Source organism: Eurytemora carolleeae, unplaced genomic scaffold (assembly GCF_000591075.1).
Source record: "Eurytemora carolleeae unplaced genomic scaffold, Eaff_2.0 scaffold659, whole genome shotgun sequence".
NCBI classification, from domain to species: domain Eukaryota; kingdom Metazoa; phylum Arthropoda; class Copepoda; order Calanoida; family Temoridae; genus Eurytemora; species Eurytemora carolleeae.
In genome coordinates, this window is record NW_019396552.1 from 1 (window position 1) to 20,692 (window position 20,692).

The following is a 20,692-nucleotide window of genomic DNA, read 5'->3' on the forward strand; positions in this document are numbered from 1 at the left end:
AGAAAAAAAAGAATATTTTCAAAAAATTATTATCTTAATTAAAATGTATTAATTGCTAGTAGATTAATTTTGAATTTAAAAAAATAAAAAAATTAAAATTCTTAATTTGTTAAAAAGTACAGTTCGGAGACTTCGAAAAAATTCTATAAAATGTCTTCTTGACAATTTTTTAAATGAGTTTTTTTATTATACCTAAGTCTCAGTAATTGTAAAAGTAAATAGCAATAAAATAACCGGGAACAGTTTTAACCCTAAACAGGCGGGGTAGCACCCAAACTATTAAAGTTATCGGTCTATTTTTTTTCTTTGAGCTGGTCTTGAAAATTGGGCTATGACCATGCATTTCAAACCTATAACTATGGGGGCCGTTTTATTCGTAGATTCAGACCCCCAGCCTTTATAGGGTTTTACGAGCTCCATATAATTATTCAATTGAAAAACTTAATATCGTCGGATAAAAAAGACGACATTTTTAGAATTCTTTTGATGTTTCTGAAGTTCTGGGTTAAACTGTATATAATTGTGTATCTAGGCTGCCCAGGCTGAAGAAGACAAGGATATCCCAATTCTTCCATATTCTTCACTTTTCATCCTCTCCAGCAATAACAGGTGCAGGGGGAACACAACCAACAAGAAAATGGGGTTTAAGGGAGGGAGTAGGAGGGGGGGGGGGTTGATAGGAGAGTGGGGATTTAAACATTGATTGTTTCCATGAATTTATAAAGTTTATGGGAAAACCCACGGTTAAATTATGATCTTAAATCATTTTATTTAGATTTATATCTAATTATGGTTCATCTTACAAACCTTTTTAAACCATAAGCCCTCCCTTTAAAGCATAATTAACCCTAAAGGGATTGTGTGCCTAAAGGAAAAAATGTATTTTTATTTTTTAATGAGATAAAGAACTATGAATAAAAAATAAGGGTTTTATTATCGAAAGANTGCCCCCGCCCCTCCTTTGTATACAACCTAACCAGGGCCTTTTCTGTGCACATAGAAATAAATTCACTTATTTGAGACTACTAGATGCAGATATAGACAGTAAAGGTGATTTATTTGTGACTTTTTTTCAGAAATCAGCTAACCAAGAGGTTGCTTCGTTTTCACTTAATAAAAATGTTACAATAAAAAAGTTCAAAATCATCCACAGGGTCGCAAATTGACGATTGAATATAGTAGAAGGCCCCAAAAAAATATCTTTTTAAAAATTTCATGTTCTACTTAATTTTCTTGGAAATTCAAATCTTAAAAGCACTTTTGAAAAACGAGTTAGAGCTACAAAACTCATCAAAAATAAAATTTTTAGTATTTTCAAAAGCGCTTTTCAGATTTGATTTCAGCATAAAATTTCCAAAGAAATGATATGTAACAAGAACTTTTTCAAAAAAATTGTTTTTTGCCGGACGAGGATTTCTCTGGAATTTAATCGTCATTTCGCAACGAATTTGAAATTTTTTTTGATTGCATTATATTTTTTAAGTGAAAACTCAGCAACCCCCCGGTTGGCTTAATTTCAAAATGGATCACTGATAATAAATAGATCAAGAATGATGTGTTATCGTGTCAATTTTTTTCATGTTGATGCCAAAAATGCTTCATTTCTGGGCTATGATTATAGTCATTTAGTAGTCTACAATTTCAACATCTTAATGATTTGTCATAAACGTTAAAACTAAATGTTAGCACTCATGTTAAAAGCTAAAATCACTTTTGAAAAATCTTTCTAATAAAGGTATTATTTGAGGTCGGGATTAAATTTTTTGAAACAAAATATCGGACAAAAAAGTTTATTTCGTTGTGTACTTAATCTTGAGACAGGTTATGGACCTTAGAGCTTCTCTTTTACCTTTTATCTAATGGTAACATAATTTTTTTTCTATCTGAAAATTTACATTTTTTTAAATTACAGTTTCTTATTTATTCATTTCGGATCAATGCAAGAAAAGTATTAGACAAAATATATCTCTATTTTGAGTTTGAAAAATGAAGATATCTTACACAGATAGAGGTTGAAAGGGCACATATCTTGTAAAAGGTCTAATAACTATTTCAACATGGGGTCACTTAAACTTACGTCTTCTGTCACGTTAGCAAATTTAGTCCCAGATCTTACAAACCTTCTTTAGATTGGTTAAATCTTCACAAATATTGTAAATCTTTGAAAACTGAAATTTTTTTCATGGCCTATATTTTTTTCAATGTTTCTTAGTGGGTGCACAATTTTTACCACCACAAATGGAATTTTTTTCTAAAGGGGCAACATTTATTTCCAATCTTCTTTGGGATTATTCGTCTTGGAAGATATTATTATTTCCATGTCCCTGAATTTAACCCTTGTCCGTCCCTAGCTTTTTGCATAGTTTTTGCTCAATTGATATTTGCAATGTTGTAACTTGTAAGCTTGTGCAAAAAGTGTTTTTCCTTGCTTTAAAATCTCTTTGAACAAGCTGTATTTTTTGTATGATCGATATTGTTCGTCAATGAAATTGTTTTTGTTAAGAGGTAAGTTTACTGGTTGAATTTTGAGAGAGGCTAATTATTGAATACAAAAGAGTGTATAAAAAAGTCGTCTTTTAATATTCATTCCGTCCAACATGAAACATTTAAAGCAAATTTGGATTTTTATAAAGGGACAGACCGGGTTTGTAAGGTAGTTGAACTGAGTATGCAGTGTTGTGGAAAAAATCTTTAGGATTCATTTGAGAAATATAAAACTTTTTAAAGAACTGTAAACCCTGAGTTTGAGCGCAAAGTCGACGTTCAAAATCGTATTTTTGGGTGGATACGTTTTCAGAACTGTTTTTTTTTCAATTATTAAATAACGACGACCAAAAGTGTAAACAAAATTCTTCAGTAAGTTGTTTAGGAACAGGTTGAGAAAATAAAAATTAATCTTATCATCAAAAATAAGTAATCTTATTCAATTATTAGTTTTTATTTTCTCATTATTCTGGTTTCTCATTATTCACAAAGTTTTTCTGCAGATTTTCTGGAATTGTAGAAATCTGCGAAGAAATTCATAGAAAATAAGAAATTGATTCTAGCATTGATTTATTGACAAATGTTTTTCGAGAAATATGTTCCTAACCATCTAATTTAAAATAATTTTTACTTTATTTTTCGTCGTCGTTATTTGATAACTTAAAAAAACCGATTCTGAAAACGTATTCATCCAAATTCATAATTTTGAACGCCGACTTTTCGCTCAAAGTCAGTAGTTATACATCGTGGAAACGTTTTATATTTCTCAAACGAATCCTAAAGAATTTGTCCACTTCAACTACCTTCCATAGCCGGTCTGTCCCTTTAAACAAGAAAAAATTCAATCTAAAAGTTTTGATTAGTTTGAAAAGGAATTATCAAAAAATATGAAAATATGAAAAATTATAATTGTTTAATGACATGAAGGTAATCATGAAGAAGTTTTGCCTAGAAATATCCATTAATTAGAACACAAATACGTCTATTCCAAACAATTTGTATTCAAAATATTAGTCAATGGATGTTGCTGACTAGTAATGGGAAATAACTTGGTTCGTTTCTTAAAACTTTGACATTTTTTGTATTTTTAAGAAGTTCATGAAAGGTCTTAGAAGTTTACCCAGTTTGAAGATTTGTAATCAAAAATGTATTTACACAACGCCAAATTTTAACCCTGAAAGAAGAGAAATGCCGAACCGAACCAAAAATAAATCAGGTTTGATTCGTCTCTCTTAACTTTCTGTTCGATTAAAATTTTAACATAATTAAATAAAAGCAAATTTTTCCAGAGCTTGGAACTTTAGAAAGGTGGATATCGAGATCAATATTTTCGCGCCATTTAAGATTACTTTACAGAAACGGGAGGGACTTCTTAATTTTGAAAATCGGTTTTTGATTTTTAGTACTATATCGTAAAAAAGAGTGGATTAAGCAAGAAATAATAAGTGTTCACATTGGACATTCGGATTAAGCAGTCGGGATTACAGGGATCCCATTCTAAAGTTCCCAGCTAAGAATACAGTTTTAGAATGTTGGCACATACATAGGTTTTTAAGCTGCATTTTGTACATGATTAAACCTAAAAAATAATTTAAAAAATGACCCAAGTTGATGCCCATCACTAGTTGAAGTAAATGTAAAGCTTCATGTTGCATAAACTTGTATTTTTGGTAAAAACAAGATTTATCAAATTTTTTATTAAACTTCTTACTCGCTGTAAGCACTGTAGTTTCATATATAAATACTTATCTAAGTAATCAATTATTTATTTGATTAATTGATTGGTTATTTGATTGATCGATTAATAAATTGATTAATTGATTATTTATTTGATTAATATCTAGAAAATCACTAATATATTTATATGTTCAGATACACTCTACCGTAAGTATAAATCATAAATTGACAAAAATGCAACAAAAAATGCCCAAAATTTCGTTTTTTATTGCATTTATCTTATTTTAGCACCTTTAGCACCACTTAGCATGGATGAATACATATATTGACAAGGGCAATCCTAATTAATTAATGAATGAATTAACTTATTAAAGATAAAAAAATGTTTGACTTAACTAAGACAGGTAGAGGAGGACAAAATATAAAAAATCCGTAGACTAAATTGAAATAAAGTTAGGTAAAAAGTAAAAGAAAGTTAATTCAAAAAAATTAAGTTTTTTTTTACTTCTTCACATATCATTTTTCCAACAATAGTAGTTTCTAATTCAACAGGTTTTGCAAATGATTTGAAAATAAGATTTTACAAAAAGTTTAGAAAATTAGTTTAAAGAAGGACCCTTTCATAATTACCAAATATGTATTCGGTATCCTTGTATTAATTAATATCCCATAAAATTACCTCTAACTACCATTAAATTCCATCTAATAATTACTTAAACGTATTTATCATTTTAATTTATTTTAAAAACAAAAAACCAGATTTAATTCTGATAAATTAAATATTCTAGATTTTAAAAAAATCCACCTAAATACTTGTCTATCCTTCCATCTATTATTTAATCGTATTTCTTATAATCTGCTACAAAGTAACTGTAAAACTCCAAAAATATTTGTCCTTTTTAAAGAACGGCAGAGTTACCTAAACCTGAATTCACATTTTATTATAAACAGAAACATGACAAGTGTCATAAAAACTTGTTTTTATGAAGGTCAGAACTTTTATATCTTTGGATCAAGCATTAATCCCCATACTACGCTTATCCTGTGTTGATTGTATAAAACCTTAAGTAGGGTAAAGTGGAGGGATCAAGCACTCTACTCTAAACTTTAAAATGTTCTCATTGGATATCGATATCAAGCATTGTAGATTAGCGCCAGTTGATTAAAAGTTTTGACCTCTGGTTTCAAGATTTTTTTTGACAATTGTTTGATCTTTTATTGAAATTTATCATTCCATCATCACTGAAATAACTATTCTATTTTATTGTATGAGTTTAATAATGAATAATTATTCTCCTACTTTGATAACAAAGTTTTTCCATCCTGATTTAAAGTTTAAATTGTTAAAAAAAGTTTCTAATTTGTTTGAATTTGTTCAACCTTGATGTGCATGTTTGGCATATTTTAAAATTTGTTCTGAAAATTGTTATTAGATAAAATTTGATGATGACATATTTTTAGCACAGTGAGATTCATTAAATATTCCTTTAGTTCAGAAAAATTATCAATCTTAAATACAACAATAATTTAATTTAACATTTTAATTCATTTTAACTTATTCAGAATTTTATTGGTTATTACGTTTTTTATTTAAATTTTATCTGTACTTAAATGAAGTGTTCGTAAAAAATGGAAGAGGATGTATGCTGAATTCTAATGAAATTTAGATTTGATCGCTTCTAGTTTTACTTCTATCTGATCTACAGAGTCTATAAGGAGGAAATGGTTGAACAGGTCAAATTTAAAGAAGGAACGGATTTAATAAAAATATAAGTTATGTGCGGCATCTCTCAGTTGTGCTCAAGGGTAGAGTTAAGGAGAACGATTAATTCTATCAGAATAAAAAATCCACGAAATTTTAATAGTATTCAGTTATGAAATTAATAAAAAAAAAATACGGTTGTATGCAACTTAATGAATTTAAAAGGACTATCGGCTTAACATCAAGCATGTTCAACCATTTCTTCCTGATAGTGGTGCGATATAAAAGTAAAATTAGAACAGAAAAATCCAAATTTGATTCGAATTCACCCTATACCCCCTTTCAATTTTGCAAACACTCCCTTTAATTATGAATGTTGGATCTCACTGGTTTTTATTCTATATGGTTAGCAATATACAGACTTTCAGAAATTTCGTTAAGAATTTGTAAGATATTTATAATAAGAAATAACATTTATGTATATTCGACTTATTGTTTGTTTATAAAATAGATAAAGGAATTGAGTCTTTGTTAGAAACTCAGATTTTCTAACACCTGTATCTTTGACACCCAATGTCCTGCAGACCTGAGACATTTCAAACTAAGAATAAAATAATCTGAACTGAAAATATGTAAGGTTTAGGCATTAGAAAATTTGAGTTAGTGGGCTGAATTCCTTTATTATGATTGTACAACTTTACATGATACTTGATCATTTGCAAGAAATATAAGGTTTACTTTAACTCAGTCAAAAAACAGTATTCCAGATTTTTTTTATGTACAGGTATGAAAAATTAATTCCTTTAGAAAAGACATCAATTTTTTTCTCGGAGTTAGTATTTAATCGCTTCAAATTAAAAGTTTCTACGTTGGATTTTAAAACTTTTAACCTTTGTCGTTCAATGTTTTTTGTTATTAAAAATATCTTACAAATCCATATTGTTTTCTTAGAGTTGAAGACCTAGATATGTTTAGTATATTTCCGAACTAAGTAAATAGATCCTCCAGGTAGATGTAATAGACCATAGACCATATCAAGATAGTACACAGTTATTCTTTGGTTTTTAGTCTAGTATAGATTAACCATGGCCATTTAAAAGTTCTTACTCTCGAGAATTGATTGATTAAGTTTAGATCAATTTTTTTTTATTCCACAGGCCGAATTAAAAGAATTTAAACCACCTCGCTGAACCGCCAATAACCAATGCCAATTCAGCACTAGCTCAAATCTCGAAACCCTTATTAAAATTGCCAGTTAAACCAACAATGTTTAAACCGGGTCTCATTTTTGAGCCGCATCTAAACAGGGTTCAAATTCTTGAAATTCGGCATTAAATGAAATTAATTTTCTTATTCTACAAATTGTAAATTGACAGCTTTCTTTAAACTCCCATTCAGTTCTAATTTGATACTAATAGTTTTGAACAGATATCTCTTTTCTACTTAGTTTAATACAGAGACAACATAAAAGCACTGATTTAGTCAATTCTTAATCCTAATACACAAAAATATTTAAATCATTCATTTCCCAGCTCGTGATTAGGGAATTAAAATAGCTTTAACTCCACACATAATAGTATTTTATCACAGTGTTGTGTAGAACATAATTCTTGTATCGAATGTTGACATTAGGACTGTCTTCTATTCTGATATATTCAGATCTTTCTCTCTCTCTCTTTCTCTCTCTAGTGAATAAGTAGTTCTTCGACTAATATTGGAAATGTAAAAGCCTGGAACAAATGGGAACCTTTAAAACTTTGGAAAACTTCGCATCTCATTTCATTTTCTATTTCTTTTCCAATTTTGCAATTCAGTGAACTATTTATAAAATATTGAGGCAGCATTTCCGGAAATAAGAAATTTGCACAATTTCCAGGCTTGAATAACAAGGCATCAAATTTTGCCTTCCGGTTTCTTAAATAGCCTAAAGCTCTTTAAACTGTCAACTTTCCCAGTCAACAAAAACTGTGATTCCCCCCCTAGCCATCTATTTATTTATTCAAGAGGAAATTTGAACGCAAAGTTTTCCACCTTGTTTCTCCTGTCTTTTCCATTTCTTATATTTGAATTAAAAGGAGAAAATTGAAAATTCCTTGAACTTTCCCGTCAACAAATCCGCCATAAAAGCTTGTTCTCTGAATTTTCAATGTACCCGGAAATATGCAAACTGTGTACTGCATAGTGTTATCATGGAACCCTTTGTGTACTTTAGGATTAGACAGATGATCCACTGGTTTGTGACGAAGAAGCTGTTTGATAACTTTATCATGTTGGTAATAGCAGTGTCAAGTATATCACTAGCTTCAGAGGATCCGGTGGATGAGGATAGTCCTAGGTATTTGCCAATTTTAAAGGGACTGTAAGCGTAATTTCAAGTAACCATTCATTTGAAGATCATAATGCCAGATTTACAGCGGTAGCTTTAAACGTTTAGACTTCCCTTTATTTGATTAATGTTTACTATAATTTAGACTTTCACGGGTAAACCTGTGATTCGAGCATTACAATCTTTGTGTGGAGATTGGAGGGTCACTTCAAATTCTATTCAAGTCAAAACTTTTGATTATTATTATTATTTGAATTTCTGGATCAAGTATTGATCTACATCCATGAAGACCAAAGGATTATTTAATTTCCCTTTGATATCATCTGGCGGTAAAACCATGCATGGATAACTTTGATTTATGGTTTAATTGCACTTATTCTCAAATTTTCAGTGACCCTTCAGAAAAATATGGCAATGCCCGAATCACAACGGTACCTTTTAAACCTTTATCTGGTCAATATTGTGAAAGATATCCAATCAATACTTTAATCAGACCTAGCTTTTACGGGTAAATCTGTGGGCATTGCACCCATGAAGGGCCAGTTGAAATTACGCCCACTAAGTCCCTTTAAGTCGAAACTTTCCTCCTCACAAAAGTTCCGACCTATGACTCTTCAGTAACAGTAAATTCAACATATATGAGGCATAAAGCTGACCACGTCAACCTTGTTGCACCGGCTAGTCCTGTCCATAGAGCTAGGCACAGTACAAACTGGGACCGGAAAGGTGGGCCCGGCTCGGAAATTCAAATACGGCTGCCCGTGCTCCCGTCAGAAAAGAATCATTTATTATTTTCACTTCTAAAGAACTAATTGCTCTACTTCAGAAAAGTCATGAACATTGTAAGATTTAGTGAGAAAACATATTTCTTGTAATGGTTATTGGCCAGACTATTGAGAGCTCAAGTAATTAACTTTAGAAGTTGGAACAATAAAGCTGACATGGTGGTAAAAAGAACTGAACATTCTTCTAAAAACCAAATATTTTTTGAGATATATATTTCCCTTGGGGCTTTCTGATAATCGTTTCCCCATTATATATTGGCAGGTCGCTCTTACAATTCCATATCTAGATTTTATATACATGTTTCAAAACAATAAGATAATCTTATTACATTTAAAATATATTTTTTGTTAATAGCTGAAAATATTTATTTATTTTTATGTTATTTTATGGAAAATGTTTAATCAAAATACAAAACACTAAATGGGATAAAATGTTTGACGCTTTTTAGCAAACCCAGAGCCCAAGTCGAGAGTGGTTTGCTAATGAAAAATGGAACACAATTTTATTTTCTTGGATATAAATATCAAGTGCTATTTTTACTACAACTTTCAGAAAATTCTCAAATAGCTGTTATAGTGAGAGAAAAGAGTATTGCATCATTAGGAGGCATTCTCAGAAGGCCCCTTCAAATTAAACATACTCCGCTCTCACAAAAAGTTTTGGATTTCGCCATTTCAGCGACACACACATAGAATACCTTAAACCTAACTTAACAATACAATTTCAGAAATGTATATTTGGGAATGGCGGATTACTTCTTCACTGCTATCTTCACTTTTGAAGTTTGTTTAAAGGTATCTTTTCACAGAAAATCATAGTTTCAACGTTTTAAAGCATTCTCAACTTTTTCCTAGAATTAGATTTATTTAAAATTAGCAAATTGTATTATAAAATGAAATATTTGATTGTATACATTTTATTCAGAGAAACACACAAGGGTGTTGGAAAGATGCGTTGGTTGATATTTTAATTACAACAATTATAGTTTCCTTTTACAGGGTGTATAAAAAACAGTAGTTGATGGAAAGGCCTTATTTTTAGGCAGGGGTTTGTATTTTGTTTAGGAAACAAGGTCCGATATAATATTGAAATTTAAAGCAGATATTCTTAATGTCTGCTAAATATATATAATAAAATAAATATACACAAAAAAAAAATAAAAATTTGCAAAAAAAGAAACAAGTAAGCAATTAAACGAAATTCGGTTCAAAATCCGGCTCTGGCATTAAGTACTGTATTTTAAAAGACTCTAAATTATTAAAAATATTCAATACTCTAAGAACAGAACCCCTCTGGAGTTGGAAGATGACACAGCAGTTGAGAACTGTAAAAAGATTAATTATCATTTATTAAGTGAATAATAAGTTTTTATAACAGCATTAATTAAACTTAATTCTTGTTTCAATGTCGTCTTCATATTCCACAGCTTTCTGTTTCTCATTGTATTTCTTGGATTACATAAAGTTATGTTCAGATTCTGGATCAAGGCTTTGTCTTGCATCCAGGTGCTTTCATGAGAGACTTCTGGAACGTGATGGACATTACAGTTGTCACGTGTGCGCTTGTATCTTTCTATCATACTATTGCGTAAGTATCTTTATTTATAGAAAATGGGGATTTTTATGGGAACTTTTAGCGACTGCAAGAGAAGTTTTAAGTGACCCTCCATGCAAAGATGCCAAGGCCCAATTTATAAATGTAACCTTTAAACCTTTAACTGATCATTAATGTTGAAGATATTGTCATTTTTCTAGGTTTAAAATTGTTAAATTCTGATAACTAACCTTAGATGTTATCCTGCAGTAGAAATGCACAAGTCACTTTTTAGAGCCAACAATTCAAAAGAAAATTTTTTCAAAATTCTAAACAGTTGATATCTAATTCATACTTGACAAGACAACGCTTTTAATAGTACTTTTTTGAATCGGGCGTTGCTGTCTTTTGCATGCTGGGTTCCTTGAAATTACGCTTACAATCCATTGAATAAATTTAATTCTAATAAATTCAAACATTTTCGGGTTAAGAAATTGAGCTTTACTTGGTCTGCCAGCTGATTCTGTTTGTGTGTCAAGGGTGTTGTGTTTCAACCCTTTTGTATTCTTTGTGTTTGAGTTTCTTAATCTTTGAATGTGAATACTGAGATTGACCCTGATTAAAATGTCTGATGTAATGTTGTACACCCCTGATTACCTGTACTCTTTGATTTCAAAATGATCCAAATGATATGGAGTAATGAAATTTATAAAGGTTTGTCCCTTAGCATTCTTAATTGGTAGATAATCGGGGAATAATGTGACGTCACAAGTATGCTTACAATGTAAACAAATGCAAAGCAGAGAGTATTATATAGAGCAAAATGTATTGGAAAAAAAGTGTAAAACCGCCAATTTGTTCTTCTGGTACTGCACCACAAGTGTACTTGACACAGTTGTGCACTAAATCCTTTTGGAATTTGGGCCCTGGAACTCTTTACTTTGGTTTAAATCAAATAGATTCTATTACAATAGATGTCAACGTTAAATATGTACACTCTCTGTGCAGCTGTACTCTGACGTCACAAGTGTCAACTTAGTTTTGTGTCCGGCAAGATTATTAATAATAGTGATAATTTTAGATTAAAGTAAGATAATTACAGTAAAATAAGTGCAATTTTGTGTGTTCTTTATTTTCTGTTTTTACATTTTTTCACTTAATCCTGGTTATATTTGACACTTGTGACGTTGTTTATAATTGGTTTATTTCTCAGTTGTCACCTTTTGTACTTGATAATCTATTTGATTTAAATTATATTAAAGTTTTTTATTCATAACATCAATGAAATCTGTTAAATACTTGCCACGTCAAAACAAGTATTGAGGCAGTAGAAAATTGCGTTTTATAGCAACACAATTTTCTAAAACGCGGGATTGACAGACATTAAATCATGGTGTACATAGGGCATTAGTTTGACTAAAATTCATTATTGTTAATCAGAAAAACATTTAACCCAATATACAAATACTTTTTAAATGGAACGTTAAACTGGAATGTTGTAGGAAGGGGGGAGGTAAGGGACATAGATTTTTGTTTTATAGAAACTTTTCAGGATGAATTTATTCATGACAGCCTGGTTAAATTAGAGTTTCCTAGCCTTTGTTTTTATATTTCAAAACTTTCTAATCCTTTTCAATGGAACCCCTCATCTTTTATTTTGTGATTGTTGGTAACTTGGTATTAATAATTTATTCTCCCAGAAAAACAGATCGCAAATCGTAAGTATGGAGCTGGAGACTCAGAAACTACCCAGCAGAGATATCTCAGCTGAATTGATAAATCATTTTCCAGTTCTGCTTTTATATAATATGATAACTTTATTGAGATAAACCCATTCTACTGATGTATTTAAATTTCTAAATTTTTGCTTTGGAAAGAAATCACCAAAAAATGTAATTAAAGTTGTGCTTTAAAAATGATGAGTTGAAAAAAAATTTTAAATTAAACTGAGACTTCTGATAAATGGTTTACGCTGTCAGCTTATATCTCTGATTAAAACCTGTGTATATTTTCAGAAATAAGTTTTTTTTCAATGTCTTTTTTAAGTGCAAAATAAAGTGTCACATATAGCCAACAAATTCCATTAAAACAACACCAGAAATTTTACTTTGCTCAAAATGTACACAGACATTTTTCTCTAGGATTTGATGATTATATTTACCTTTCTTTTGTACATTATAATACCATGTACTCTATGTACTTTATGTACTCTATGTACGCCCCCATTATCCTTTCTTTAGGTGACCTGTAGCGAACCCTTTACAGAGATAGATAGATAGAACAGTTTCCAAATAGTATTCTTTGATATTGTAGGAAATTGAACGAAAATATTTATATTAACTTTTAAATCTTTCAAGTTATATAAATAAAGTTAAGAATATTTATGCTCTCTATTTTCTTGAAATTTTTAATTAAAATAAAAATAAAATGCTGCAATATTGAACTACACTTTGGAATCTAGAATTTAACCATAGGAAACCGTTTTATTAAACATAGTCATTTCTAACCTAAACCAGATATATATTTATCTTCAATGTTATTTAATGTCTGTATAAATTGATTTAAGGAACTGATTTAACTGACACTGGTTTCTACCCCTTCAGGTGCAAATTATGCATACATAAACCATGCTAAGCAACTAATATAGGGAGGATAGGGATATATATTTATAAGTTAGTTATAGCTAGCCCATAAACATTTAGTTACCAACTAAAAGCAACTAATATAGGGAGGATAGGGATATATATTTATAAGTTAATTAAAGCTAGCCCATAAACATTTAGTTACCAACTAAAAGTACGAGTATAAGTTGGAGAGAAGCCAAAATCAGTAAAGCATGAAACCAAGGTTGATAATTTCCTGCGATTATTCATATTTCCCCGTCGTATTTCTCTTAAATTAGGATTGATATTAAGAGCTGGCTGTTCTTCCAAATATGATGAATAAACAATAAACATATATGCACCAGACCCTTTCTAGTTGTTAGAAGGGCAAAAGAATTCCAAGGAAAATTTTGTATAAAAAAATACAACAATACTACCCGGCACTGTAGCCTTCATATGATATTCAATGTTGAATGCAGAGAGCTGTAAGATCAAGTCCCTGGTTTATCATAGGATAAGCTTCTATATGCATGCATGTTTTAACTATTTGCAGAGTAATGGTTGGTTTAGAGTACGATAAATGTACAAATAAAAACATTTTGGGTAATGGAAAATCTTGTCAATAAAAAGTCAGCAAAACTGCCCCGTGCAAATTATATATTGAATCTGTTGCTCCAAAATTGTTATGAAGGTATAGCAGTGTATAAATGTTAATGGGTTTAGTCAGAGAAAAGGAAAGTTAAAGCCTTGATCAGAATATTAAAACTTAAAGCTATAGACAATAGAAGCTATCTTTACGTCAAGAGGCTGATAGGGTAAAACTAAACTCTAGAAACTAAAAGCTAGCGTCTAGAGGCATGCTGCAATGTGAATCTGCTCTTGAAGTGTTTAGACCATATGTCCTGGCAGCCGGAAATTTATGCCATGTAGAGAACTAACATTGTCTTTCTCCAAAGAGTGGATCTGCAGGAATCAATATAAATAATACAAACTAGACAATACTGTTTTTTTGGCAGATTATGCAGATTACTTCCAAGATTCTTAATATAGTTAAAAAAGTTTCACAAAAAAACTCTCACATCGATCCTGTCAATTCGATCATGTGTCATTCAAGATGTCAATGAATGTCAAAAATCAGCAAAGTTATAGGTGGAGATCTCCTTGATGTCCGACTATGCCAATCACAATGATGCATACACATGCCTATAACAGACCTTATCAGCTGTGACAACGCTTGAATTATACGATCACTTAATGCTATTCTTAACCCCTTTTTACTTCCACGAGAAAGAAAATGTTAAGTCTATCCATCAGTTAAATAAAAAAGCAATTCCTTCATTTGACCGCCTAAGTTTCCGGCTCCTGGTAGATTTCCTTTAGTTTTCAGGTTGACCCTGCCGTGACCACTAGCTGTGTGTAGATTGCTCTCAACCAAACCAAATCTATTTTGATTAGAACTCCCTCTATAGCTGTCTTAGACTAGAATATATATTTTGTATAGTGCAAGGATATCATACAGGAATGTTAAATTTGGCTTAACCACTTAATTTTAATCCACTGAAGACCCCCCAAAAGTCTTAATTTTCTAAATTTAACAGTCCTTGGTTTGATCCTCCTTGGATGTTTTTGAGAAAAGGAATAAAAGTCTGATTGACAAACCACCTACTTTCTTCTTTTTCTCTAACTACAAAGACTATCCCCTAGTATGAAAATGTATTCTCTGAACCTATTCAAGGTTACTGGGATGATAAAAGTAGTTTTGATAAAATTGATTAAACAGACTTGTTCAAAATTTTATGGGTATTCTATAATGTTTGTTGTCAAAGAATATCTCAAAATTTGGATCTTTAAATTCACCACAGTAACCTTACTCTTATCCAACTACTATTAGATTCGTACTAATAAGCAACTGACAAAATGATGGTGGCGATTCAAAGTATTTTATTAAAATTTAATAAAATTTCCTTTCCTTTCGCAAAAAGGCAAACTTTAGCTTCCCTAATTTAACATTTCATCAGCTGCTTTAGCTCACAGAATATTATTTGTATCAACGCAAAGACAACATTTATAATATTCTGTAAACTTGTTTAGTTACGGTGTGATGACAATGTATACTCTGAGTGAAAAAATGGAAACTTTTGTTTAGAATTTAGAAACCTAAGTTTTCTTCATCTTGAAAAAAAACAATATTTTTATCCAGAAATTAAGTGTCAATTGTTTTGTGTAAGATGAAGATTGCTGAAATTTGAGTGTTTTTACAAACCACCAAAGCCACCATTTGCAATTTTTAAAACTATTGATTGAGTAAATTATTAACTGGTTTTGGTAGATTGTATGAGCACTGTATGTCTATCTGTTGGTCCCTAATGTGTGTTTGTTAATCTAGGGGAACCCCAACTGGACAGAAACTCAAGTCCATCAAGCTCCTTAGGGTACTCAGGCCCCTCAAGACAATCAATAGGGACGCAAATTCTTCATTCCATTTTCTTGAAATGTTATGGCATTGAAATTTGAACTTACAAAAATAATTCCAATTAATATTGAATTGTTGAAGCTAAATTTAAAAAGTTCCAAAGTACATAAGTAACACTTAGTAAAATTTAGGAGAAAATTATTTACATTAAAAAGTTTCTTAACCCNATCAAAGTATTTTTAAAAGGGATTTGGTGGATTTTATACTTTGTAAAGAATGTCGTCTTCTCCTCAGGATCCCGAAACTGAAGGCTGTTTTTGACTGTGTAATTATCTCTTTGAAGAACGTGTTCAATATATTGATTGTTTATATTCTCTTTCAGGAAACTTAGAATTTCGGGAGTATTTTTTAGTTATAAATTTTACCAACAGATGGAGTTGGATGGAACGTTTATGATAATTATTTATGGTCCACACAGGGTGTCCCACATCATATTAGATCGATTATAGATCTAAACTGAGATTTTCATCACTAATCAGAAAATTGAAAAAGAATGAATCATTTTAAAAAACTTAAAAAGCCTAAATTCATGCAGAAATAAGTTTTTCGAGTATCTGGCATTAAAGCTTGGAGATAATCCAGTATGATACGGGACGCTCAATACTTTTTATAACCTATAGTTCAAAGAATAATAAGTAATTTAATAATGTTTTGAAAAAGATAATTTAATCAATTCAAAGCTAGATCCAGAATGCAATTTTTAAGAACATATTAAGATAGCAACACTTAAAATAAGAAAGATAAATATTTATATAATCAGTGTACAAACTTACGAGGCACACATTTCTATCGGTAAAGGATAGAGTAATGGCCACAAACTCTGATATTCTTATCCCTATGTTTTGTCAACTCAATGTTGTAGACCCTAGCTATTTCAAAAGATGAATTCTTTTAGATCAAATAGTCTAAGTTAGAATAATCAAATGTTTACACCTTCAGGTTGTAAAAAGATTAGAAAATTTGAGTAAGTTGAAAAGGCTCAATTCTTTATTAATTAGCTAATCTGTTCCAAGCTAATATAATTCTTTATCAATTAGCTAATCTGTTCCAAGCTAATATAATTCTTTATTAATTAGCTAATCTGTTCCAAGCTAATATAATTCTTTATTAATTAGCTAATCTGTTCCAAGCTAATATAACTCTTTATTAATTATCTAATCTGTTCCAAGCTAATATTAGGATCACTGTAACAAAACATTTTGATCAACATTTCAGATTCTTTTCTATCTTTTTTTTTTAATCGACATTAACCTGAAATTCTGACGGTTGTTGTTCAGTTTATCTTTGCTGTGATAGGCGTTCAACTGTTCAATGGAAAGTTCTTCTACTGTACTGACGAATCCAAACATGATGCTGAACAATGCCAGTAAGTTTTTTTAGTAAATGGCCTAAAATCCTGTTTACATGATAAGTTTTAAAGAAGATAATTTTAGTTTTATTTTTCTAAATTTTTCTAATATTAGAAGAAAGACTTATTCTGTCAATTTCCTTCCTTGCGAATTGTCTCTCCTGTAAAAATATAAAAATCACTTTTAAAGATCGTATAACCTATATGATACCTTGGAATGAGATGAGCCGTTCAAACATTTTTATACTTGTAAGAAATAGCTTGAAATTCATCTGATAAACTGAATTGGTTCTGTTTGCACTGATTGATTGTTGTGTTTTATTCAAAATCATGACTTGAGTCTACCAGTCGTCTTTTTATACAACAGTTAATTGGATCCCTACTGCATTTATCGTCATTCTTGTACATATGTATTGTTTTTGGTTTTTTTTATACAACAATTAGATTGACCCTACTGCATTTATCGTCATTCTTGTACATATGTATTAATGTTTGTTTGTTTTTATACAACAATTAATTGGACCCTACTGCATTTATCGTCATTCTTGTATATATGTATTGTTTGTTTGTTTTTATACAACAATTAATTGGACCCATACTGCATTTATCGTTATTCTTGTACATATGTATTGTTTGTTTGTTTTTATACAACGATTATATGGACCCTACTGCATTTATCGTCATTCTTGTAGATATGTATTGTTTGTTTGTTTTTTAATCAATTTTGGTTTTAAATTTTAGAGGCCTTACAAGAATCTGATATTCTATCATAATTAATTTAGTTTTAGAACCTTTGTAATTATTTGTAATACAACATTTATTAAAATGATTTTAGAAATTAAGTATTTAAATTACAACAGTAATTACCACAACTATTAATAGGGTTTTGTTATTATTTGATTTATAGCATTTTTTATTAGGATCTTTGTAATTATTTAACCTACAGCATAATTATAAGATTTTGGTAATAATTTGAATTACAAGATTTATTAGTTGGATTATTCCAAGTATTGTAATGAGTGTTATAATTTTAGAGGCCAGTACTTTCATTATATAACTCCAGACGGTCCCCCAGTAGCTTATACAAGGTAAATAAAAATATTAATGAAAAATATTTAAATTTAAAAAAGTTAAAACCGCTTAGAATACATTGTTGAATATTAAAGGGAATATTAATAATGGCTGAATATTAAAAGGAATATTATAAATGGATGAATATTAAAGGAAATATTATAAATGGCTGAATATTAAAGGGAATATTATAAATGGCTGAATATTAAAGGGAGTATTATAAATGGCAGAATATTAAAGGAAATATTATAAATATCTGAATATTAAAAGGAACATTATAAATGGCTGAATATTAAAAAGAACATTATAAATGGCTGAATATTAAAGGGAATATTATAAATGGATGAATATTAAAGGAAATATTATAAATGGCTGAATATTAAAGGAAATATTATAAATGGATGAATATTAAAAGGAACATTATAAATGGCTGAATATTAAAGGGAATATTATAAATGGCTGAATATTAAAAGGAAATATTATAAATGTCTGAATATTAAAAGGAATATTATAAATGGCTGAATATTAAAGGGAATATTATAAATGGCTGAATATTAAAGGGAATATTATAAATGGCAGAATATTAAAAGGAATATTATAAATGGTAATATATTTAAAGGAAAAAATCAATATTAAAGGGAATATATTAACGAATATTAAAGGGAATATATTAATGAATATTAAAGGGAATATATATGATGAATATTAAAGGGAATATATTGATAAATCTTACAGGGAATATATATGATGAATATTAAATGGAATATATTGATGAATATAAAGAGAATATATATAATGAATATCAAAAGGAATACATATAATGAATATTGAAAAAAATAATGAATATTTTGAAAGATATTGAAGGGAATATATATTTGAATTTTAAAGGGAATGGTCACGAAGGAATTTTCACTACGACAACTGTTTCTATGCAATGCTCACACTTTTCGCCGTCCAGACTAGCGAGGGATGGGTTGCGTAAGTATTATTATTATGGTTATTAAAAATATTATTACTTTTATTATTATTATTATTAATGTTTTTGGGAGTTGTACTTCTCATTTTTATTTCTTTTTATTTATGATAATTATGAAATTACATTATATAGATGTGTACAACATGTTTTTTGTTTTTATTAATTCATTTAACTATAGAATTGCTAGGGTGGATGTCTTGAAATTTTTGATATCGGATACTTTCATCAGATGGAACACAGGGGTAAATTCTTTCTAGGGGCTCCGTCAGAAACCACGCTTACAGGGGTGCTCTTCCAGGAACTTCTCTTACAGGGTTTTTCTTCTAGGAACCAGCTTATTAGGGTTCTCTTTCAGGAACAACGCTTACAGGGGTTCTCTTCCAGGAACCACGCTTATAGGGGTTCTCTTCCAGGATCCTTGCTTATAGGGGTTCTCTTCCAGGAACCATGCTTATAGGTGTTCTCTTCCAGAAATTATTATTATTATTATTTAGAATCCTGCAAGACTCCATGGCCTCTACCTACGAGGATGAAGGTCCTATCCCCTGGTACAGGACCGAGCAGGCCATCTTCTACATTGTCTTTTTCATCGTGTTTCCCTTCTTCTTTGTCAACATCTTCGTTGCCTTGATCATCGTGACCTTCAACGAGCTTGGGGAGGCAGAGCTGGAGGATGATATGGATAAAAATCAAAAATCCTGCATCGACTTTGCTATCCAGGTGTAGTGGACTTTTAATAAGCATTAGTAATTTGAAAGTCAGGATTGAAATTAACATTGAAACTTTAAAAAAATCTTTACTTCATAATCATTTATTTGGTTTCACAATCCTAACTATAGAATCATTGATTTGGTTTCAAAATCCTAATCATAGAATCCTTGATTTGTTTTACAATCCTAGAATCCTTGATTTAGTTTCACAATCCTAACTATAGAGATCTTGATTTTTTTTTAAATCCTAGCTATAGAGCTCTTGATTTGGTTTCACAGTCCTAACTATAGAATTCTTGATTTGGTTTTTCAATCCTAACTGAAAGAATCCTTGATTTGGTTTCACAATCCTAACTATAGAATTCTTGACTTCATTAATATTCTATCAAAGGTTTCCCCTTCACTCTTCACTCTTCCTTCCACCTTCCTTTCATCTTACAACAATTATTAATCCAACCTTTCAATAAATATCATTCATTCATTCATTCATTCCTACATAGATCCTTCATTCATCCTATATGGATCCTTTATTCATTTAATAAAGATCATCCTTTCATATAAATCTATATAGATCATTTATTCGTTCAATAAAGATTATTCATTCATATATTTCTATATGGATCTTTTATTAGTTATGAAGATCATTCATCCTTTCATTCCTAAATGGATACTTTATTCATTAAATAAAGATCATACATTCATTCCTATATTTATCCTTTATTAGTTATGAAGATCATTCATTCATATATTCCTATATGGATCTTTTATTAGTTATGAAGATCATTCATTCATACATTCCTTTATGGATCCTTTATTAGTTATGAAGATCATTCATTCATATATTCCTATATGGATCCTTTATTAGTTATGAAGATCATTCATTTATATATTTCTATATGGATCCTTTATTAGTTATAAAGATCATTCATTTATATATTCCTATATGGATCCTTTATTAGTTCAATAACGATCATTTGTTCATTCATTCCTATATGGATACTTT

At 30.0% G+C, this 20,692-nt stretch overlaps 1 protein-coding gene across 1 annotated transcript in view; it reads left to right on the forward strand.

The window, feature by feature from the left end:
- Positions 1–532: 532 nt before the first annotated feature.
- LOC111705358 (voltage-dependent calcium channel type A subunit alpha-1) overlaps positions 533–20,692 on the forward strand; it is a gene marked incomplete at its 5' end in the record, with an annotated part of 42,755 nt that continues 22,595 nt past the window's right edge. Inside the window, 12 exons of the mRNA XM_023477862.1 lie at positions 533–609; positions 4,357–4,368; positions 8,076–8,198; positions 9,703–9,769; positions 10,450–10,562; positions 12,209–12,226; positions 15,498–15,572; positions 15,819–15,906; positions 16,862–16,950; positions 17,967–18,020; positions 18,892–18,981; positions 19,474–19,699. Coding sequence (XP_023333630.1) covers positions 533–609; positions 4,357–4,368; positions 8,076–8,198; positions 9,703–9,769; positions 10,450–10,562; positions 12,209–12,226; positions 15,498–15,572; positions 15,819–15,906; positions 16,862–16,950; positions 17,967–18,020; positions 18,892–18,981; positions 19,474–19,699 — 1,032 coding nt within the window. The remainder of the gene's footprint in view (positions 610–4,356; positions 4,369–8,075; positions 8,199–9,702; positions 9,770–10,449; positions 10,563–12,208; positions 12,227–15,497; positions 15,573–15,818; positions 15,907–16,861; positions 16,951–17,966; positions 18,021–18,891; positions 18,982–19,473; positions 19,700–20,692) is intronic.